Raw genomic sequence first — 24,319 nt, forward strand, 5'->3', positions numbered from 1 at the left:
GCCTCCTTGTTCACCTGATCTGAACCCCATTGAGAACCTGTGGTCCATCATCAAATGTGAGATTTACAAGGAGGGAAAACAGTACACCTCTCTGAACAGTGTCTGGGAGGCTGTGGTTGCTGCTGCACGCAATGTTGATGGTGAACAGATCAAAACACTGACAGAATCCATGGATGGCAGGCTTTTGAGTGTCCTTGCAAAGAAAGGTGGCTATATTGGTCGCTGATTTGTTTTTGTTTTGTTTTTGAATGTCAGAAATGTATATTTGTGAATGTGGAGATGTTATATTGGTTTCACTGGTAAAAATAAATAATTGAAATGGGTATATATTTGTTTTTTGTTAAGTTGCCTAATAATTATGCACAGTAATAGTCACCTGCACACACAGATATCCCCCTAAAATAGCTAAAACTAAAAACAAACTAAAAACTACTTCCAAAAACATTCAGCTTTGATATTGATGAGTTTTTTGGGTTCATTGAGAGCATGGTTGTTGTTCAATAATAAAATTATTCCTCAAAAATACAACTTACCTAATAATTCTATATATATATATGTATATATATATATATATATATATATATGTATATATATATATGTGTATATATATATATATATATATATATATATATATATATATATACACACATATATATATATATATATATATATATATATACACACATATATATATATATATATATATATATATATATATATATATATATATATATATATATATATATATATATATATATATATATACACACATATATATATACACATATATATACACACACATATATATATATATATATATATATATATATATATGTATGTATATATATATATATATATATACATATATATATATATATATATATATATATATATATATATATATATATATATATATGTATGTATATATATATATATATATATATATATATATATATACATATATATATATATATATATATATATATATATACACACACACACATATATATATATATATATATACATATATATATATATATATATATATACACACACACACATATATATATATATATATATATATATATATATACACATACGTATGTACGTACGTATGTATGTATATATATACGTACGTATGTATGTATGTATATACGTGTGTATGTATGTATATACGTATGTATGTATATATATACGTACGTATGTATATATATACGTACGTATGTATATATATACGTACGTATGTATGTATGTATATACGTGTGTATGTATGTATATACGTATGTATGTATGTATGTATATACGTATGTATGTATGTACGTATGTATGTACGTACGTATGTATGTACGTACGTATGTATGTACGTACGTATGTATGTACGTATGTATGTATGTACGTATGTATGTATGTACGTATGTATGTACGTACGTATGTATGTATGTATGTATGCACATACGTACGTACGTACGTACGTATGTATGTACGTACGTATGTATGTACGTATGTATGTATGCATATTCTTCATTAGTCACACAATTTTCTAGCGTCCACATTTTGGCAAATCCCACACTGAACCAGTTTCACGAAACTTGGCAAGCAGTTTGCTAACTGTAGCATGGGAGATGGGTGGTCTCGCAGGGTGTCTTGCATTGAAATCTGCTGCAATGACCCGGTTACTGAGTTCACCAGTTAACCTCTTCGACATGTCAATGGCTGTGAACAAAGAGAAACTTGTAAATAACTCATGAGAACTCACCTGTTAATAGAATAATGGATTTGCCTGTGACAGCTGTGTTTAAGACTGCCAGTTGTCATTAGATGCAGTGAATTGTTTATGAGTTGTATGGTAGGTAAATAAACACCCCGTTCAACTATACTTGTCTTTGTCTACCTCACTGTAAATCCAGCCTCAAAAGGCCATCCTGTTACACTGCACATGGCACATGACAACACAGTTACAGGGAGATTTGGATTGTAAGTCTGGTCCTGTGATAAATGCTGCAGTTCCACTGTAATTATATGAAATTTCAATTATACCATTTGAAATTGCATTTTACTTTTATAGAGAAAATAAAAAATGATAAATGATTATACTGACATGACTTTTAAGTAATGTTTAAGTTCACAAAAAATATACATTGTAACTGTTATATATCTTAATAATTATAGGATACATTTAATTTTACACATATAGCCCAGTTAAAATGACACAAACTGATGAAATACAATAAAAACATTTTTGATGCAACATAAAAATGGCAGGGTTCTTTTTCTCGTCATGCAGCAAAACAGACCCACATCATGTTTTAAACAACAGAAATCATTTAACACACATTTCAAATAGCTACCTTAGAGAAACAGCGCTGCATTGACTTCACTAATTATCTCATGATGAACAGCCAGATAAGTAGCAACAGGTCTTTCAGATCAACCCAGAAGGTAATCTGTTTAGACACTCTGCTTCTCTTTGTGATCACATGGTAATAATGTTTGGTCTGCAAGATCACATAGATGTTTCCACAGAACAGATAAAGTCAACAGTTTTTGAATGATTTCAACATAAGACAAACGTTTCTTCAATTCGATCTTCACTAAACAGTTTTGTTATACATGCATAGATTTCTAGTCCTTGGTGCATCAGTGGCCTTTTAATCATTATTTTAATTTAGGTTTCTAATAAATAGACATTAAAAATTAATAAACATTTATGAAAACAACAATCACAAGCTTCCGAAAAGACTGCTGGTTTTTATTGAACAGTTTGATTAAAAATCAGAACATTTAAGACGTTAATATCAACAATTCAGAGTCTTTCTACATGCTGGCTGCCAGCTTAAGATAGGCATGTTATTTCTAGCGGTGTGCGTATCAATATTGAAATATCTATTCTTCCGATACCAGTAATTTATGTTCTAGAATCGATTCTCATATTAAAATATCAATATTTTAGTACTTTGGGTATCATTCGGATCTAAATTGGAAGGAACTACTTCCTATTACAGACATACTTCCTATTACGCCTTGTTGTGGAAGTTTTCCATTAAATAAAGCCTGCAGACGAGTGGTGAGCGCTAGCTAACATTCTTTAATCCAAACACACAAAGAACAGAAAACCAAGCTTGTGGAGAGCCTACATGACCGCGGGGCAGACGGTCAGTAGAGTCTCTCTGAGCCTAGCATGGCTCTCAGTTAAATACCTTCTTCAGGAACAAAAGGCAGTACACAGCTGTTTCACACCTTAAGGTTCACACTCCCTTGCTACCTCCCAGAGTCCTCGAAGAGACAAAAAAACTCTTCCTGTGGAGTTGTCTGCTTCCCCCAACTTCCTTACTACACCCCCACCATTTGTCTTAATATATGAGTGTGGAACATGTTTAAATCCAGTGGCACCAAGGCATTATACAATAAAATAATGTGATTAATACATAAATAAAAGAAATTCCTATACAGCCTTTTACAATCATATGCGAAATACGGCTGTATAAATGTGTCGCAGCCCCTGGCATGCGCACTCACAACAATGGCTGAGCGTAAACAGTCATGTGTGGACATATTTTATCGCTACGAACAGCCAACACGCGGTTTGCGATACATTGGGTAAGAGAGTGAGGTGTTGTGGCAACACCTCTAACCTCGTGGAGAAACGTTTCGTCACTCATCCAAGTGACTTCTTCAGTCTCAGCTAACTGCAGTTTTCCCCAATCTTCTAAACAGTACATTTGCATAATGACTGAAACCAGCCCACTGAAGGAACAATGGGTTGGGAGGTCAGTTCCTTAATCTTAATTATGCAAATTCTCATGACCATTGACCAACAACCACTGACCAAAACCTTGATCAGTGGTCTTTGATCAGTGGGTTATTGATAACAATGTCATCTGCAAACATGATAATCCAAAGAGACTGTTAACTTATCTTGCATGTCAGCCTGTCCATCACAACTGGAAGCAAGAAGGGGCTCAGAATTGATGTAATCCCACCCCCACCTTCAATCAATCTGTTACCACACATTTCACCATTCTGTCTTCATGTCCTGCACCACCAGATCCACAAAGACATAGTGAAGATCTGACAGTCTCCATCAAACCCTCAAAGCAAACATCACATCTGTGAATCTCTTTCCATTTACTTGCTCATTTTACCTGGTCCTAAGTCTTTCTAATACTTAGCTTGCTCAATGTTGTCAAAGTTTATCCACACTCGCTTTCACCAGAGAGCATGTAGAAGGTCTTAACTGATATAACGGACTTTCTCGCAGTAGCATTGAACAGGAGATTAAAGCTGAATTCTGTCAGGCCTGATCAAGTTTTTAAGTTTGACCAGGCATACAAAAGATTTGTTCAGATCAGCTGTGTTTCTCACTCTGTCCAAAAGAACTCTGTCAGAGTACTGTCACGACGGTCTGCCAGTTTTGTTACAGAGGGACACTTTGTCAGTTGAACAAGTTTACATTATGGATATAAGACTTTCCACCCCACTCACGTTTCAGTGTTTTAATTTTAAGATGGTTGATAGCTTTATTTTTTTAGATGATTAAACTAGACTTTCCACACTGACCACAAATGCTTTAATTCCAGTGTGAATGATCTGGTGCTTTTTAAATGTGTCTATATAAGTAAAAGCCTCCACAGTGATCACAAAACAGTTATTTGACTCCAGTGTGGATGAGTTGATGTTTTCTTAAATTACTAATATGAGTAAAAGATTTTCCACACTGGCCACAGACAAATGATTTAACTCCAGTGTGGATGAGTTGGTGTTTTCTTAAATTACTAATATGAGTAAAAGACTTTCCACACTGGCCACAGACAAATGATTTAACTCCAGCATGGATTAGCTGATGATCTTTTAAGTGACTTCTATGAGTAAAAGACTTTCCACACTGATCACAGGTGAATGCTTTAACTCCAGCATGGATGAGCAGATGTTGTTTTAAGTGACTATTGCGATTAAAAGCCTTTCCACACTGATTGCAGCTGAATGGTTTAATTCCAGCATGGATGAGCTGATGTTGTTTCAAGTGACTTTTGTGAGTAAAACAGTTTCCACACTGATCACACCTAAAAGGTTTAACTCCAGCATGGATGAGCTGATGTTCTTTTAAGTGACTTTTGTGAGTAAAGGAGTTTCCACACTGATCACACCTAAAAGGTTTAACTCCAGCATGGAGGAGCTGATGTCCTTTTAAGTGACTTTTGCGAGTAAAAGACTTTCCACACTGATCACAGCTGAATGGTTTAACCCCAGCATGGATAAACTGATGTTCTTTAAAGTTCCTTTTGTGAGTAAAAGCCTTTCCACACTGATTACAGCTAAATGGTTTAACACCAGCGTGGATAAGCTGATGTTTTTTTAAGCTTCCATCCTGAGTAAAAGCCTTTCCACACTGTTCACAGCTGAATGGTTTAAATCCAGTGTGGATGAGCTGATGTGCTGTTAAGTTACTTTTGGAAGTGAAAGACTTTCCACACTGGTCGCAGCTGAATGGTTTAACTCCAGTGTGGATGAGCTGATGTCCTTTTAAGTTACTTTTGGAAGTGAAAGCCTTTCCACACTGTTCGCAGCTGAATGGTTTAAATCCAGTGTGGATGAGCTGATGTTTTTTTAAACTGTGATGCTGAGAAAAAGACTTTCCACACCGATCACAGCTAAAGGGTTTAACTTCAGCATGGATGAGCTGATGTCTTTTTAAGCTGCTATTATGAGTAAAAGACTTTCCACAACGATCACATCTAAAGCTTCTGTCCCCACTATCGGTGCGCTGGTGTCTTCTGGCTTGCTTCATAGTGGTAAAAGTCTTTTCCACAGGGATCACAACTGGTTTATCTGTACTTGTTGGCGTTGGGTGGGTTATTTTTAGGTCATCAGTGTGCCGAGGTTTTGGCTTGCTTTTCCTTCTTTTGCCTATGATGACAAAGAACCAAAATAGTGACATGCAGTTATGGAACAACAAAACCTACAAAAAAAAGAATATAGTTGGTTTTTTTTTTTTGGGGTTTTTTTACCGTGTAAGAATATTCAACACTGCTAACAATACATTTTTCAAAAATTGTCTCTGTGCAAAATGGGTTTAAAAACACAAACGACTGTGGGATACTGTTTGTCCATGATTTGCACCGGGGTAACAACTTGGCACAGCACTGATCCTGTGACAAGGTAGGTATCACCAACTAAATTTGTGCCCCCTGCATTGTGAGCATTCGCTGGGCACTGTTAGATTTGTATCGTTGATTGTCATTTATGCTTAGAAGTATGTACTCATATATACTTAGAGTTTTATAATCAATAAGATAAGATAAGATAGGATAAAACTTTATTAATCCCTCGGGTGGGTTCCTCTGGGAATATATATATATATATATATATATATATATATATATATATATATATATATATATATATATATATATATGCATACATACATACATACACACACACATACATATATAAATACAGAGACATATATAAATAAAATATACGAAGGGGATAAATAGAATAAATAGGAATAAAAATAAAAATACAAGTGAATTGCACATTTCAAGTATTGAGGTCTATTGCACCATTGACTATTAACAAAAGTATTGCACAAAAGGTATTGCACAAAAGGTATTGCACAGTGAAGTGAAGAGGCACTACAGCTTAGTTGTCCCCCCCTCCCTTGTCCCCCTGCTCCCCCTCCCTCTCCCCTCCAGAGAGGAGTTAAACAGTTTGATGGCCTGTGGGACAAAGGAGTTTTTAAGTCTGTTGGTTCTTGTCTTGGGGAGAAGCAACCTGTCACTGAACAGACTCTTCTGGTTGTTAATGGCCGTGTGCAGAGGATGCCCAGCATTGTTCATAATGTCCAGCAGTTTTTTTAGTGTCCTTTTCTCTGCCACTGTCACCAGAGTGTCCAGCTTCATGCCGACCACAGAGCTAGCCTTCCTGATCAGTTTCTCCAGCCTCCAATGTCATGTTGGTAGAGGTTTGATCCTTCTGTGTGCCTCCCAGAGCACTCTGGTATGCACATACAACTTAAGGTCAGGAGAGAGGTCATATCTGCTCTTACTGATTTATGGTATAGAAGGACACCTACTCTGTATCTGGTTAAGTATAAGAGCCTTTTGTTTAGATGGACCGCCAGACTCCTGGCACCAGCTTTGGGGAGTCTTCACGGGGTCACATCTTGACCCCCCCCCCTCCACACACACACACACACACACAAGGTATTCTTTGTCCACATGTATACCTATATGAAACGTCATATGTTAATGAACCTATGCATATTCATGTAACCACAATAAAAGGAGTGCTATGGGGAAACTGGCTGAGAGTCTGACGGAGGTCAAGTGGGTGGAACGACACTTGGCTCCAGGCAGGTCTCCCTCATGCATGAGTAACACAAAGAACTTTGCCGACTCGTGTCTTGCTTTTGCTGTGTAGTATATTCTCTTGAACGTTCCAGCGAATAGGTTTAAGCTACAAACCTATCAGGCACGGACTGCGGATTCCAGTTTGCTCTGCCTCCATTACAAACGATTAGACATGGAAGTAGTGATGTTTGAGTTTTGTGATGAAGCAAAAAATGAGTGGATTACATTACCATTCAGTTTGAGGGTTACAACAGAAAATTATATATTTATTGTTCTCACGAGGTACCGGACGGGATTATTTTAACAAACAAAGGACATTTTGTCTGAAAAAAAAATTTTTTTTCTCCTGTAACTTTACTGTATGAAGAGCTAAAACCTCCAACATTTCAGGAGTAGTTAGTCGTTATTTTCTAGTCATTGGCTTGGAAGGAAGTTGGTTTGGAAGCATATTTGGCAATGCATCAACATCTGCTTTGCATTTGTGTGCAACCCCATTAAAAAAAACCTTCTATTATTCTAGCAGTGTGTGACAAAGTGGCTAGGACTGAATTCATTTACCATTTGTATATATTGTTATTTTGAGGTCTGTTATCTTATAGTCAAGATCCATCAGGTGCTCCATCAGTTGCAAAACCAATAGACTAAAAGCCACCTTCTTCCCGTGGGCTGTCAGAACTTTTAATGCAAACTAAGAACGTGAACAGACTTCTTCCATACAATAACTCTCTTGCTGCTGTTCATTGACTATGTTGCTGCCATCCCATGTGCAATATCTTAGTCTTTCCTTGTTCTGTGCAATATTTTGGTCATCTCTTTTTTTGGTGCTATGTTTTACCCCCTGTGCTATATTTAGGTCTCTGTAAAAAAGTCCTGGCTTTTATAGCAGATAACCCCCTGAAAATATTCTCCAGTAAATCCAAAAAGGAAGAAAACCACGAATCGACATATGAACATTACCTGATGCTGCTGAACTGAAGTAGAGCAATGTTGAAGAGGTTTTATTAGAGAAATGGCTACGCATTTTGCAATTTGGCATCGTTTGTAAAAGTTTAAATTTCTTCAGTAGAAATGAGCAGAAATTAAGCTTTCTGGTCAGATGGCACTTTAAAAAAACCAAACAAACAAAAACAATGGGCAGCAACACTGTACACATCGGTAGACTGATGCATGATAATAGGGCTGGGCGATATGACCCAAAATTCATATCTCGATATTTTTTAGCTGGATGGCGATATAAGATATATATCTCGATATTTTTTTAAAGCCATAAAGTAAGAACAAAAAGAGAGTTCTTAGTCAAAGCTGTGTCCCAGATGTCACACAGGCACTTTTATTAACATACAGCATAGATGTACATGAAAAAAACTACTCAAAAATAAATTATGAGCATTTATTAAATAATAATGCTCCATAAATAAAAGAAAACTATGTTGTTTTTGTCCATAACAAAAAGCTCACAATTGTGCAGTCAAAATGTAAACTAACAGACGCTGAGCATAATAACAAAGATTTCACAGCTGCTCTGTTCCCAACTTCTACTGCGTGACTGACAGCCTGGAGTTTGAAATCCGCTTCAGGTGCCATTTATGGTCCTTATACACACACAATACGGTAATATTACGTTGAAGCACAGTGCGTATCACTCCGCGAGGCTCCTCGGTAGCCGTAATGCTCCGACAATCCATCAAGCGGTGCAGCTCCATAGCTTACCAAAGTTGTACTAAAACATTTTTTGACAGATTGCTGAGCGCTGTGTTCCACATAAAATCGGTTCGCGGTCATCAAGCACAACCAGAATTCATACATAAGGCGCGCTGTCAACTTTTGAGAAAATGAAAGGATTTTAGGCTGTGCAGCCCCTGTGGGCTGCATGGCGTTAGCGTGGTTAGCTCGTTAGCGTGGTTAGCTCGTTAGCACGTTGACGCCGTCCAGCCCCACGCACGGAGCGATGCGCAGTAACTCGTTAACGGAGATTTGCCGTGTTCATCTTGTCGCTGCCTGCAGGTGAAGCTATGGGGGAGGAGGGGGAGTTGTGTTCAGTGAAGGAGAGGCGAGGCGGAGTAACGTTGCGTAGAGACAAAAGTGGACGAAAGAGAGGCAAACTTATGGCTGCACAACTATAATTATAACGTATATATCGATATAAAGGATATTGTCACATCTTATATCTCGTATAAAAATATATCGATATTTTTAAAAAACTCGATATATCGCCCAGCCCTACATGATAAGCAAGCAAATAATGCAAAAAACTTTTATAATGGCAAACTAGTCTTGAACTACACTGAGAGAGCTGTAGAGCAAGTGTGATTAGTGGTGGAAGCAAGACAGCAAATGCAAGAGGGAATTCATGACAATATTTATCAAACATGAAGCATAATTTTGATGCTCTTTTGCTTCTGGTTCAGTGAATTTAGTCAGACAGTGATACAACCTGTAGTTTCAGAATCTGTGAGATGTCGGCTTTCAGCACCAGACGGCAGGTCGGCGCGTTATATTTAAATATTTTGGCGGAATCTGTTTGCCTGCTCTTTAATCATTATTGTGTTATTCAAACTACAATACATTTCAATCAGGGAAATTTATTTTTTCAAACCACCCATCATCAAGCCTTGAAACCTGGTGCGACTAACTCCTACAGGTGTTCCAACCTTTCTGAATTACTTACAAACTGCTCTGTCTGCATAAAAGCAGTGTTGGAACACACTGTGGTAAGATATCCTTATGAGCATCAGTTGAACGTTATTGTACTGCAGAAAGTGATGTTTTGCCACAAAAAAGGTGAGGAACAAGGCAGTTAACTCTAGAAGAGAGAAATTGCAAAGAAAGTCAAGGGGTCAATGAATACATTTTCCTTCACCATTCAAAAGCCCTCAGAAACTGGGACAACTCTGACAGGAAGAGGTCTGGCAGACCCAAAGCCACAACTGAATACCAGGACAGGTTTCTGAGAGTTGACAGGTTGTGTGATAGCTGAGTCACAGGACAAAAGCTTCAAGCACAGCTAAATAGTGGTCATAGTAATCAAGTGTCAGTTGCAACAGTGAATAGAAGACTTCGAGCTGCAGGTTTGATAGGATGAGTTGCAGCAAGAAAGCCAATGCTGAGACATCAGAATAAGAAGAATCAGTATAAGAGGTTTCCCTGAGCCATGAAACACTGCCATTGAACTACGGAAGACTGGAAGGTATAATGAATCAAAATTTGAAATCTTTGGTTCATCACGCAGAACTTGTGCAGCATATGGAAAGAACTTTTTGAAGAATATAAAGAATAAAACAGGTGTGTTCAGCTGTTTTATCTGCCAGGCCTATAAATTGATTCCATGATTTCTTTGTTTAACTCCAACTCATTATTTATACTATGGTTTCGTTTCAGAGTGCAATGAAACACTAAGCTACATAATTTTCAATTGAAAAAAAATTCAGAAATTAGGGTGTTCTACCACTTTTGACCGGTAGGGTACGCTTCCACTCAAAAGTTGGACACACACGCTCATTTAATGGTTTTTACTTTTACTAATTTATTTTACTAATTTCTACTTTATAGCTATATACGTCAAATATATGAAGCGAGATAAAAGGAATTATGTGGCAAAGAAAACAATAATGAATAACTGTAAAATATATTATGTCTTATATTTTAGACTCAAAGTGACATCAAATAGATATTCATTTTTCCATTCAGTGTGGGTATGTACCACAAATATATATTTTTTAAACAGAAGCAATGTTTTCGAAGTATTTCGGTGACAAAAGAAAGATTAGAAACATTAAGGAATACTAGTTGCTTTACATTATTTTTCTTCAGCAATGATTTGTCCCACATTTGGTATAAACTGGCAAGATGCCAGTGTGTGCAGGATAAATGTTATTATTACTAATAATAATCATAATAACAGCAGCTTAATGTCTGTAGAATAATGGTGGTGATTTTATTTTTGTCACCTTTTATGAAGAACAGATGTTTCTCACTGCAGTGGCTGAGCTGCTCCTCCATCAGACTCTCCTCCTCCCGTCAGTCGCCTGTGTCATCAAACAGATCTTTATTTTTCTATTCAGTGATTTATTGTACGGCACTACCTAAGAGCATTGTATTGTATAGAATTATTCTTCCTCATACATTCAGTACCAACATTAGAATCAGATTCAGAGAAACTCTATTAATCCCAGAGTGAAATTGAGTTGTCATAGAAGCAAATATGCAACAAAGAACAAGCACTCATACAAATGAGTCTAGAAACAGTTATGATGGATCAATATTAAGACAAATACAGAGATATATAAATAAAAAGCAAAATTATTGAAAGCAAAATAATTAAAACAAAATAGTAAGATTAAACAGAAAGAAAATGAAAAAGACAGAACCGCAAACGAAACTAAAGAACATTACGTAGACATGGAGCTGCTACAACAGGCTGCCACTAGAACAGTGCCAATTTAAAGACACATTACTGGTTGGTCCCTGAAAGTTTATTCTGGACGTTTTCAGCAGGAGAAACGTTTCGTCACTCATCCAAGTTGACGAAACGTTTCTCCCACTGAAAACGTCCAGATGAACACAATCAAATTTGGGGGTTTACTTACCTGGATAATTGAGCATGCATCAAGGCGTATTACTGGTTGGTGATTCTGTTATTAATTGTGGATTGTGCTGTATTTTATCCACCTCATATAATCGTAATTTTCAGTACACCACCTTCATAAGAAGTAAAACAAATAGCTGAACTCAAATGATTAAACATTTAAGTCCTGAACTGCTGGAAGCTCCAGGCAGACAAACCGAGACGTTAAACACAAGGAACAAACTAAAAACAATAGCTAAGAGAGAGAAACCCTGTAAACAGTTATAGAGTTAAGCAACCAATGTAGTTATAATGTACTCACTCTGGATCCCCTCTCAGAATACCCCGACCTAATGATCCACCAGCGGGGAAGGAGACACGTGGGCTTTGTAGTTGGAGTAGGACTAGTAGAGACAGTGGGCTATCTGACCTCCCAGCATGTTCTGGCTACCTTGCAGAGAGAACAAGCTGCGTGAGCTACGAGAGCGTATATCTTTCCAATCACGCATCAGAAACAGAAACGCGGTCTGCCGGAGACCATAGGAGAAGCAGAAAGGAAGCTCAGCACAGCCACACGATCTTTGCCGTAGCCGGCTTGAAAATAAAACCTAAAGTTCCCCTTGGAAGACAACACGTATGATGACTGTGGTTATACTCTTTATTCCTTAAGCGAACTTTCTGCTGTTTAAACGCGCCGGGAGCTACTACTCCTCCTCCTCCTCCTCCTTCTTCTTCTTCTTCTTCTTCTTGTTTGATGGCGGTTGGCGACCAAGGTTTCTGGAGCATTACCGCCACCAACTGGAACAGAAAAATAAAACATGTTCTATTGTCTCTTATTGAAAACAAGTCTTATTTCCATCTACCATGTTTCCCCAATTTACAGAATGTATTGTTAGTCAGATGTTTATTTCATCCTTACTTTCATTGAATGTTATGAAGCCACTGGTCAGTTCTTTCTTCTTCGTACTGTTTCTGGCACTGACCTTTTTTTAGTTACTGATTTCATTTCTTTGCTCAGCTCACTCCACTCCCCACTCACTGCATAACATTTAAAACTGTTTTAACATTTATCAATTATCAATTAAAAATGTACTGTCGACTGTCAATAGCGTTATTATATGGAGAAGTATGACTCTCTTCAGTCAATGAGTAACACAGCTAATGTTAAAATCTTTTGAAATCACACAAAGCAATTTTGCAGACTCTCCAGAGGAAAAAAAAAAGTCCTGACCAGCTGCTCTGCAACTGCTTTACTGGCCCGAATCACTTTGTCTTAGCAGTGCTCTTTGGTACGGTCCTCTTCTGTGGCCACCACACTCACGTGAGCTTCTTCTTTTTTCTTTTTTTTTTTTTAAATTTATGAACTCACAAAGAGCCTCTTTTACCAGCATAGAAGACTCTGCATTTGAATCTAATACAGCACACCTGGGGAGAGCAGTGGCTGAATGAAATGTTTGATGGAAAAAAGAATTGAAGTGTTGTGCTGCTAAATTCTGAGGTTCAAAATCAAAAATTTTTATATAAGAAAATGCCAAGAGGAGACCAGCAGTCCTGAGTCTGTATGCAAAACAAGAAATCTCCATAGCAGTGATACTTCCTCTTTCATATGTGCATTTATTCTTTGCTGTGGTACTTTGATGTTCCTTGATCCTGTCATCTCATCTGGCATATTCAGTTGATATCTTAGAGCTATTTCCAGGACCAAGATTCTGTCTTGAATCAGGTTGTGATCTTAAAGTCACTCTCATAGCACTGATCTCAGCCTAATGTACAAAAGTGTCATTTACATATCCAAACTGATCTCCAGTAAGGCTTATGGTGAAATTGAAGTTGTTCTTTTGTGTCATTGCACACTGTCCATGAGAGGACTCCTTAGTGAGCTGTACAGCAGAAGTTTCAATTCAGTTTTATCTATACATTGCCAAATTACACCAACAGTCACCCGGAAGTGAAAATGTTGTTCACAAAAAGAAGGCAGCAAATAATTTTCCATGTAAGAATAAATCAAATTACTCAATTAACATATTTGGTTTTACTTACTATTACACCTTTTTTCAGTCCTCTTACATCAGTGACAAAGTGTTTATAGGTATCTGCAGAAACATAACTTCACTGTTAAGCTCAGTGTTTATAGAGAGGAGTTTATAACTGTTTTTCTTTTCCCAAAGAAAAGATAGAAAAAATCACAGGGAAACAGCACTCCTCGCAATATGTGGTTACGGCACAATTTCCCTAAATTTGCACTTCTCTTTTTCAGTCACAGTGCTTTTACAACATTCACATGTTTTTGTAATGCGAAGGTCGCACAACATGTGCGACAGGTAGCATCAAAAGGGTGGTCCTGCCACTCGTAGCTGGTCCAACTGGTGGCACCACATGCACTGGCTCCATTGGGGTAATGAGATGTGGACAATAGTAGAAAGTCAGGACCACAAGCTGAAACTGACTGGATCAGAGGCAACTCTTTCAGCTATTCATATATTCAGCTATTCATATATTTTCACAGCGTATCAGATATCTGGAAAATCCATGATCCAATATCGCGTGTTGACAATAGTTGTCTCACTGCGTCACATAGTGCTCAGAGTTGGAGCAGTAAGGACAATACACTTGTAGCTCCTTTGGTTGCTGCTTGATGGTGAAGGGAACTCCAGTGTGGTGACACCTATTGGCAGATCAGCACCGTGGAGAATGATTGCGAAGATATTTGGCCTTTGATCCTTGCGTCAGTCTTTCTGTGGGTCCCTATCTGCTTTAACAGCATCTCCAAGGATTTCAAACACAGATTTCTGTATCCCCAGCTCATAGTCTAACAACTGCGGGGATGTGGATATGTTAAGGGTATTGCTGGGATTTATTTTTACCTTGTTAAATTCTCAGTTCTTTTGATCTTTGGGCTGAAGGAAGGACCATACTCGGTGTATAAATGCTCAATCAACAATTATTTTATTCAATACAATTCAACACTTTGAGCATAAACCATCCGGATGGGGAGACATGCATGAAGAGGGTCACAGCAAAATCTCAAAATGGTGGAGAGTTACTCAAACTCTTATAGCCTCTGGTGGCCCCCACCTAGTCGTAAAAACCTAAACATTCACATTCTTTCTCTCTTACTGCGCCTAAGTGACGGCCTTGGCTCCCTGTTTTATCTCCTCCTGATGAGATGGGGCAGAAAACCTCTCCGGTATGCTCTGTTCTCTTCTAATCAGACAAATAAGGCCATGACTCTCTAAAAACAGTATTTCTTATAACTCAGCAGTATAATGCATCATAAAACAATATCATTCATTCACAATAAATCAGCAGTCTAATGTAATACAAATCAGTTTAATAAATCTAATAGTTATCACCTCTTCAGGAGAATAATGCAAACTAAAACTACAAAATAATTTCACAATCTTTAATTAGGGGTATAACATGGCATAAGATAATATAATAATCTCACAACTTTTAAATGGTAAATGGCCTGTATTTGTATAGCGCTTTACTACTACCTAAGGACCCCAAAGCGCTTTACACATCCAGTCATCCACCCATTCACACACACATTCACACACCGGTGATGGCAAGCTACATTTTACCCACAGCCACCCTGGGGCGCACTGACAGACGCTTATATCTCATAATTACCATCACATATTTCTATTTTGTATTTTACTCTAAACAGTGTATAGTTGAATAGTCTTGGATTCACTGGCAATCATAAACATTGAGAGGGCGCCCTTACAGCAATGTGGCCTCAGCCATAAATCTGCTCTTATTTAATGCACTCTTCCCCTGTCTTTAAATCTACAGGCTAGACTGGAGCACAAGAGGCATTTTCATGGTAATGGCAGCGTTGCTTGCAAAAGGGTCATCTCCAAATAAGGAGATGCTTGGAAAATTATAGAAGAAGAAACAAATTTTTCACCTTAGTAGACTCTTTGTCACACATAATAAAAAAGTGTTTACTGCCTGTTTGTGACAGCCTATTGTCCCTCAGCCAGTAAAAGGAGGTCCATGGCACCATGTAAAACTAATTTAAAATTCTAACCGTTTTGATAATAAATTGTGAAAAAGTATAATTGGAGCACATTTGTCTTCTCTCGTTATAAAAACCTACAGTACAGTTATCTTTTAAACTCAGTTCTTATATCTTATGATAGCTTTAGCAGCAAACAAACTCAACATGGCCACTGTTTCCAGGCTGCTCAAGCATTACCAGTAGTGTCTGCGCACACATCTATGCAAGCCCCTTAAAAACTCATGTGGATGTTCCGAGCTTCCATCACTTCTGCTTTACATCTCACATCCAACGGGTGTGGTTTTCCATAATGTTTATTAAGAGACGACATCACATCAGAATACAGTTGTCTTGAGTTAGTATTGTCATGATGGTACTAAGTGGGAGGCAGGACACAGGAGTCACAGACAGGGTAATAAACTCAAAGAGCTACCTTTATTGCTGTAGAAAAAATACTCTAACAAAATACAACAATACTAAAAAAAAACCAACAACAATAAAACACTAGAACCGGAAGTATAAAGGTGGAACGCAGGGAAACAGCGCTAACGGACGTTACACAAGAATGAGCAGAGGAGGACACAGGACTTAAATACACACATGATAACAATAGGAGGGAATGCCGCTGTAAGTAATACAGACTAACAGGATATGGAAGGCAAAAGCAAACACACCGAACACAGGCAGAATGCTAACCACTGGCTCAACAATGGGCCAGGGGGAGAAACAGCGATGGGAACAAGACTGACTGGGGAGACAGAAGGGGAACAAACATGGAGAAGAAAATAAGAAAAACTTAAAGAAAAGGCTGACAAAACATGGAACGTGAAAAACAGTGGAGCGATAATAATAGAACCTAAGAACTAGAAACTGCAAATATTACATAAAGCAGAAAAACAAGAGGTGGTAGTGGGAGTGACTGAGGCCTGGTTAAGACACGATTTGCTTCCAAGATCCTGCCTAGCTCTGGGATGCAAAATGCAGAAGCACAGTGAGGGCTCCAATGTGTTGCAAAATACTCAGATGTGGCCGGAAATACTGAGCTGGCCAATGAAGACTGCTGCTCTTAAGGGGGTTGGGTGACAGCATAATCTTCAAACCAGGCAGGTGGCCTTCTCTCCTGTTTGGGCCGGACAACTGGAGCATAGCTTGACTTTCTGGCACTACTTTCTTTAAAGGCTGGTATATCATCTTGTACAAAATGTGGTGAAGCCACTGTGGTGCATTTGTGGTGAGAAATGGTCCAGATCATGTACTCTAATAGTGGGCTTTACTGCATGTAAGGGAGACGACTCCCTTACTACCATTTATATTATAATTTGTATAGCACTTTAGGAGCACCTTTCACTTTATTAAAAGCACCCTATCTAGCTCTTTATTCAGCATCGCACTTATTAAACCCGATTCTTTGATCCCCATGATAGAACAGAGAAAACCCGACTCAGAGTGGTCAAAACATTTATAATTCTTTATTCAATCATCTTCCGGAAGAGAGCGAGCCCTGCACAGCCCAAAGCCAGTTGCAGAATCTCTAACAGTAGAAGCTCAACATGTGTCTCATATAGGTGTTATTTTGGTACCTCACACATCACACACAGTTTCGATACAAACAACTCCTTTTACTCAGTTCCTCTTTTCTTTGTGTCTTACTTCCTGTGCAGCTTGCAATAGCGTCCCCTTTCTGAGGTCTGTTGCCAGGGCAACCTGTCACCCTTCGTCTGAACTTAGTTTCACTCTCTGTCTGCTCCTCATATGCTGCAAAGACATGCAGTTTCCTGTCAGCCTGCGACCTAGTTTTACACTCAAGTCTGGGCCTCTCATAAAACAATCTAATCACCAAATGAGCATTAGGAATATATATTTATTTCTTAACACACTTTAAGCCTAGCACAGGAAGAACATTTGCACACAAGTTGGCTTTTTCATTTAGTATTTATTGTTTATTTTAAAATCAGTTTGTAGCCTCTGTCTAGAAATAAAGGTGGTGCAAAGAAGTGACTGTAAGATGTTATTACTCACCTTTCTTTCCCGTGTTCACTCCAGGGTGTTTGGGCAAATGTTTTCCTGGGGGTCCAGACACATTTAAAGGTTCCAGGAGAGGCCATGGGTTAAAGGAGCGTGGGAAATCTTTTGTGCTTGGGGTTTTTGGTGTTTTACAATAAGGGGTATGGTTTAAGGATAAAGTGAAAAATATTTATTTATATGAAAATGAAAAATGTATTTATATATATTTTTATTGAAGTTGATGTATTATATAATGTGGTGGAAGGTTAGGATTTGAGAACTCACCTGTTAATAGAATAGTGCTTTAACCTGTGACAGCTGAAAGTATTTAAGACTGTCAGTTGTTATTACATGCAGTGGATTGTTTGTGAGCTGTATGGTAAATAAATACCCCGTGTTCAACTATACTTGTCTTGGTCTGCCTCATAATAAATCCAGCCGCAAAAGGCTGCTGTTCCGAAATAAACATATTCTTAGTGCTTATTTTCTGATTATATTGTTTTTTGTACTTTGTAGTAAGGTTTGTGAGGACAAGGCTTTCAGAACTGGGGCACGTCTTCGTCTCTGCACTTCTCCATTTCCGGAAATGTAAAATAAAGATTATTTTTTGAGCTTGACCACTCTGAGTCTAGTCTTTCTCTGTCGTCAAAAGAATTCAAAAGAACGCAATTTAATACTGCCCTATTACACTGCACATGGCACATGACAATACAGTTACAGGGGGATTTGGATTTCAACTCTAGTCCTGTGATAAATGCTGCAATTCCACTGTAATTATATGAAATTTTAATCATTCTCTTTAAATCGGCATTTTAATTATATTTATGCACAAATACTTAACAGTAGGTACACTGGAATAAAGGGTTAGCAAGTCGGTTTCTTACAGAGAAAATACAAAAAATGATTATAGCGACATAACTTTTAAGTAATGTGTAAATAAGTTAACAGAAAATAAGAAATATACATTATAAGTTTTATATATCTTAATAATTATAGGATACATTTAATTTTTCACATACCTTTGGTCAAAATGACAAACTGATGAAATACAATAGAAACATTTTTGATGCAACATAAAAATGGCACGTTTCTTTTTCTCATTTTCTTTTTCTCTTTTTCCACATCATGTTTTAAGCCAACAGAAATCATTTCAACACATTTCAAATAGCTACATTAGACAAACAGCGCTGCATTGACTTCACTAATTAGCTCATGATGAACAGCCAAATAAACAGCAAAAGGTCTTTCAGATTGACCTAGAAGGCAATCTGTTCAGATGCTCTGATTCTCTTTGTGATCACATGATGACAATAATGCTTGGTCTGCAAGATTACATAGATGTTTGCACAGAACAGATAAATTCAACATTTGCGTGATTTTAACGTTACAAACTTTTCCTCAATTCGATCTTTAATGAACAGTTTGTTTTGTTATGCGTGCATAGATTTCTAAACCTTGGTGCAACAGTGGCCTCTTAATCATGGGTCTAACTTGGGTTTCTAGTAAATAGCCATTACATTTACGAAACAACAATCAGGAGTTTCTGAAAAGACTATTTGATTAAAAATCAGAAAATGTAAGAAACTAATATCAACAATTCAGAGAAAGAATTTCTACATGCTGGCTGCCAGCTTAAGATAGGCATGTTATTTCCCCTTCTCTTCATTCCTCTTCTCTCCAGTGTGGATGAGCTGGTGTTTTTTTAAGCTGCCATTCTGAGTAAAAGCCTTTCCACACTGATCACACCTGAATGGTTTAAATCCAGTGTGGATGAACTGATGTTGTTTTAAGCTGTCATCCCGAGTAAAGGTCTTTCCACACTGATCACAGCTGAATGGTTTAAATCCAGCATGGATGAGCTGATGTTTTTTTAAGTTGCCATTCTGAGCAAAACACTTTCCACACTGATCACAGCTGAATGGTTTAAATCCAGTGTGGATGAGCTGATGTTTTTCTAAGCTGTCATCCCGAGTAAAGGTCTTTCCACACTGATCACAGCTGAATGGTTTAAATCCAGTGTGGATGAACTGATGTTGTTTTAAGCTGCCATTCTGGGTAAAACACTTTCCACACTGATCACAGCTGAATGGTTTAACTCCAGTGTGGATGAGCTGATGTTTTTTTAAGCTGTCATCCCGAGTAAAGGTCTTTCCACACTGATCACAGCTGAATGGTTTAAATCCAGCATGGATGAGCTGATGTTTTTTTAAGTTGCCATCCCGAGTAAAGGTCTTTCCACACTGATCACAGCTGAATGGTTTAAATCCAGCATGGATGAGCTGATGTTTTTTTAAGCTGCCATTCTCAGTAAAACACTTTCCACACTGATCACAGCTGAATGGTTTAAATCCAGTGTGAGCGAGCTGATGTTTTTTTAAGCTGCCATCCCGGGTAAAGGTCTTTCCACACTGACCACAGCTGAATGGTTTAAATCCAGTGTGGATGAGCTGATGTTTTTTTAAGTTGCCATTCTGAGTAAAGGTCTTTCCACACTGATCACAGCTGAATGGTTTAAATCCAGTGTGGATGAGCTGATGTTTTTTTAAGTTGCCCTTGTCAGTAAAAGACTTTCCACACTGATCACAGCTGAATGGTTTAAATCCAGCATGGATGAGCTGATGTTTTTTTAAGCTGTCATCCCGAGTAAAGGTCTTTCCACACTGATCACAGCTGAATGGTTTAAATCCAGTGTGGATGAGCTGATGTTGTTTTAAACCGCTACGCCGGGTTAAAGTCTTTCCACACTGATCACATGTGAAGCTTTTGTCCCCACTGTCAATGCTCTGGCGTCTTCTGGGCTGCTTCATAGTGGTAAAAGTCTTTTCCATCTGGTTCACAACTGGTTCATCTGTACTTGCTGGAACTGGTTGGTTTTTGTTTTCTTTGATGCTTTCCCTTCTTTTGACTATAATGACAAAGAAACAATGACATGTGGTTATAGAACGACAAAACTTACAAAATGTACAGATTATGACACATTCTTAAAACCTTAATTCAGTTTAACATCATTAAAAGGTTAAAGAAAACGTATATAACTAGGGCTGCCACGATTAGTCGACTAGTCACGATTACGTCGACTATCAAAATCGTCGACGACTGATTTAATAGTCGACGCGTCGTTTGAAGCTTTGTAAGATCACAAAAGATGCAGGACTAAGTAGTAGGATTTAAGAGTGTAATAACGGACGGAAACAAAGGATGGCAGCACTGGATGTACAAGGATGCCAGCTGCCGTTAAACCCTGAAGAAGAAGAAGTAGCTCTGTCCCAGAATTCATAGCGCAGCTGAGCTCAGTTTCCAACAATGGCGGCAGCTAGTTAGTGTTAATATTACTCTTATTATTCTTTCTGGGTCACAAAATAAACGTTAAACATATTTTCAGGCGAGAATGTAACTGTGTAAACCTCAAATATCTTCTCAGTTTATCAAGACACCACATATTTTCAAAAGCGCTCCGACGTTTTCGGAAACGTGTGTTACCCACTACCACAATAGCTAGCCGGGGGCAAGGCACACTAGAGCCGCTGAGAACACCGGAAACCTGGCAAATCGTTTTCAAACCCACCACCGTCTTTCGCTACTCAGGTTAAACATATATAAGTCACTTAGATAACTTAAAAATGTTATTGTTTGGCTTTTTTAAAGTATTTTATTTGTTCGTGAGTAAATCGGTGTGGCTGAGATTAAAGTTATCATTTTTACACAGCTGAATAAACGTCAAGCAGACAACTGATTATCAGAAGTGTGAGATGCTCGAGAATATACTCCGGTGTCCCGTTATATTTTAGATAGCAAGGAGCAGACGGCTGAGTTTATTAAACTTCTCCGAAACAATCTGCAAATTTCATTAAAATTTAATAAACTATCATCTTGTCTTTATTTTTAGTTAGCACATACCTTAAACACTTAAAGCTGTAAGCTAATGATAGTTATATAAGAGCAGATGCATGCTGGTGAAATAAGCTGTACGTTTTACGTCCAATGGATGCATGATCTGATTAGTCGACTAATCGCAAAAATAATCGGTGACTAGTCGACCATCAAAATAATCGTTTGTGGCAGCCCTAATATAGAGACACATTGTAGACACAAACAGAAGACATTAAATATATGAAAAGAGATATGTGAATTATTTAGCAAAGAAAAAAGATAAATAACTCTAAATATATTTTAGACATCTAAAAGTAGCCACACTCTGCTTTGTTGACAGCGCTGCAATCCCTTAGCCTTCTCTCAATGAGCTTCATGATGTAGTCGCCAAGCGCAGTCGCAAAAAAACATCAATCGCTAACAAACAAAAAAGTGGCTCACGTGGTGACCGCCCCAGGAAAGGAAGACCAAGAGTCACCTCTGCTGCTGACGATAAATTTATCTGAGTCACCAGCCTCAGAAATCACAGCACCTCTGGTTAGAGCCTAGAGAAATGCCACACAGAGTTCCAGTAGCAGAAATATCTCTACATCACCTGCTGAGAGGAGACTTTGTGAATCAGCCCTTTATGGTCAAATAGCTGCTAAGAAACCACTACTAAGGAAAAGCAACAATCAGAAGACATTTGTTTGGGCTAAGAAACACAGGGAATGGACATTAGACCAGTGAAAATCTGGTCTGATGAGTCAAATTTTGAGATGTTTGGTTCCACCCACTGTGTCTTTGGGCGAAGCAGAAAAGGTGAACGGTTCACGCTGTGAAACATGGAGGAGGTGTGATGGTGTGGAGGTGCTTTGCTTGTGACGTTGTTGCTGATTTATTCAAAATTGAATGCACGCTAAACCAGCATGGCTACTACAGCATCCCGCAGTAACATGCCGCCCCATCTGGTTTGTGTTTAGTTGCACCATCATTTATTTTTCAACAAGACAATGACCCCAAACACACCTCCAGGCTGTGTAAGGGCTAATTTGACCAAGGAGAATGATGGAGCGCTACGCCAGAAAGCCTGGACTCCACAGTAACCCGACCTAAACCCAATCCAGTTGGTTTGGGATCATATGGACCAAAAGGGCTAGAAAGTACTCAAGACTGTTGGAAAACCATTTCAGGTGACTACCTGTGAAGCTCATCAAGGGATGCCAAGAGTGTGCAAGCAGTAATCAAAACAAAGGGCGGCTAGAATCTAGAATATAAGACATGAGTTATTTTCATTTTTTTGTTTACTTCCTATTTCCATATTTCTTCATTTACAGTTCTGATGCCTTCAGTGAGAACCTACAATGTAAACAGCCATGAAACGAAAGAAAAAGGCATTAAATGAGAAGCTGTGTCCAAACATTTGACCAGTGCTGTACTAAGATAGAAAGACAAACAGTACACTTGGCTCAGCCTGGCTGCAGCGCCGAAAAGAAACCTGAGGTTGTTCCCGGTTTTTCATTACTTACTAAGATTTCATTACTTTCAAGAGGGCTTTTACTTTTCCAGGTCAAAAGAAGATCTTCTAAATTAGTCTTCAGTGTAGATGTACTTATAAGCTCTTCCAGGGAGTCGAGATTCTCTGATTTGTTGCCTTCTTTTTCAGAGCAGCCACATTGTGCAGAGGATGTAATGCTATTAACAAAAGAAGCTCTATGCGATCATCAGATGGAATAAAGTAAGCGACAGAGGATAAACAGAAGGTACAAGCGAAAACACAAATTAGCTAAGAGAGAAACCCTGTAGACAATTATGGAGTTAGGCAACCAATGCAGTTATAATTTACTCACTGTGGATCCCTCTCTGAGTAACCCGAATTAAAGATCCACCAGGGGAGAAGGAGGCAAGCGTGCCGATTTTGTAATTGGACTACGACTAGTAGAGAGAGTGGGCTCACTGACCTCCTCTTTCCGGCATGTTACTCCCGTCAGTCAGCACGAGTACACGTTCTTTGTTTACAACGATCAACGAGAGCGTATATCTTTCCAATCACGCATCAGAAACAGAAACGCGATCTGCTGGAGACCAGAGGGGTAGCATTAAGGAAGCTCAGCACAGCCACGCGATCTTTGCCTTAGACGGCTTAAAAAACTAAAGCTCCTCGTGGAAGATAAAACGTTTGATGACTGTAGTTATACTCTTACTTCCTTACGCCTACGTTCTGCTTTTTACAAGCGCTACTACTTCTTCTTGTTTAATGTCGATTGGCAAGCAACGTTTCTGGTGCATTACCGCCGCCACCTGCACAGGAGTAGTGATGGGTCGGTCGGGAACGAAATGGCTCTTAGAGCCGAGTCTTTGACGTGAACGACGCGAACCGGCTCCTTATCACGAGCTGTGGGGTTTTTTTTTTTCTTTCTCTCACCCTCTCTCTCGCACTTTTTTCCGCTTCACTCAGCATGCCAGCCTTGTGCTTTACGCTGGGAAGAGGGGGGAGGGGGCGGTAGTTACACTCACTAGCACAGGAACAGAGCAGGAGGGAGAGAC

The 24,319-nt window shown here is 38.4% G+C and overlaps 2 protein-coding genes across 6 annotated transcripts; both read right to left on the reverse strand.

Moving 5' to 3' along the window:
• Positions 1–1,416: 1,416 nt before the first annotated feature.
• Positions 1,417–12,648, reverse strand: LOC146390508 (uncharacterized). The gene is made up of 3 exons (XM_084923566.1): positions 12,236–12,648; positions 11,297–11,374; positions 1,417–5,904 (listed from the first exon to the last, which is right to left on the reverse strand). Exons 2-3 carry the CDS (start codon positions 11,346–11,348, stop codon positions 4,646–4,648), a joined length of 1,311 nt encoding a protein of 436 aa, XP_084779692.1. The 5' UTR covers positions 11,349–11,374; positions 12,236–12,648; the 3' UTR covers positions 1,417–4,645.
• Positions 12,649–16,217: 3,569 nt separating this feature from the next.
• On the reverse strand, positions 16,218–24,088 carry LOC146390509 (uncharacterized). Of its 5 annotated transcripts, none has more exons than XM_084923575.1 (3): positions 23,734–24,088; positions 23,302–23,467; positions 16,218–20,828 (listed from the first exon to the last, which is right to left on the reverse strand). In XM_084923575.1, exon 3 carries the CDS (start codon positions 20,749–20,751, stop codon positions 19,570–19,572), a length of 1,182 nt encoding a protein of 393 aa, XP_084779701.1. In that variant the 5' UTR covers positions 20,752–20,828; positions 23,302–23,467; positions 23,734–24,088; the 3' UTR covers positions 16,218–19,569. The 5 variants fall into 5 exon arrangements, with proteins under 5 accessions (XP_084779701.1, XP_084779699.1, XP_084779700.1 ...); XM_084923573.1 differs by having other exon boundaries at positions 23,623–24,088; XM_084923574.1 differs by having other exon boundaries at positions 23,302–23,485; positions 23,623–24,088.
• Between the last annotated feature and the right edge of the window lie 231 nt (positions 24,089–24,319).

This window comes from Perissodus microlepis, chromosome 3, assembly GCF_051167445.1.
Source record: "Perissodus microlepis isolate ML-2025 ecotype Zambia chromosome 3, ASM5116744v1, whole genome shotgun sequence".
Classification (NCBI taxonomy): Eukaryota; Metazoa; Chordata; class Actinopteri; order Cichliformes; family Cichlidae; genus Perissodus; species Perissodus microlepis.

Bases quoted from the DNA above. Each gene is read 5' to 3' on its own strand.
- LOC146390508 (XM_084923566.1), bottom strand. From the start codon at position 11,348: ATGGAGGAGCAGCTCAGCCACTGCAGTGAGAAACATCTGTTCTTCATA. The intron at 5,905-11,296 runs GTGACAAAAATA...TTGTCATCATAG, and splicing joins ACATCTGTTCTTCATAAAAG to GCAAAAGAAGGAAAAGCAAG.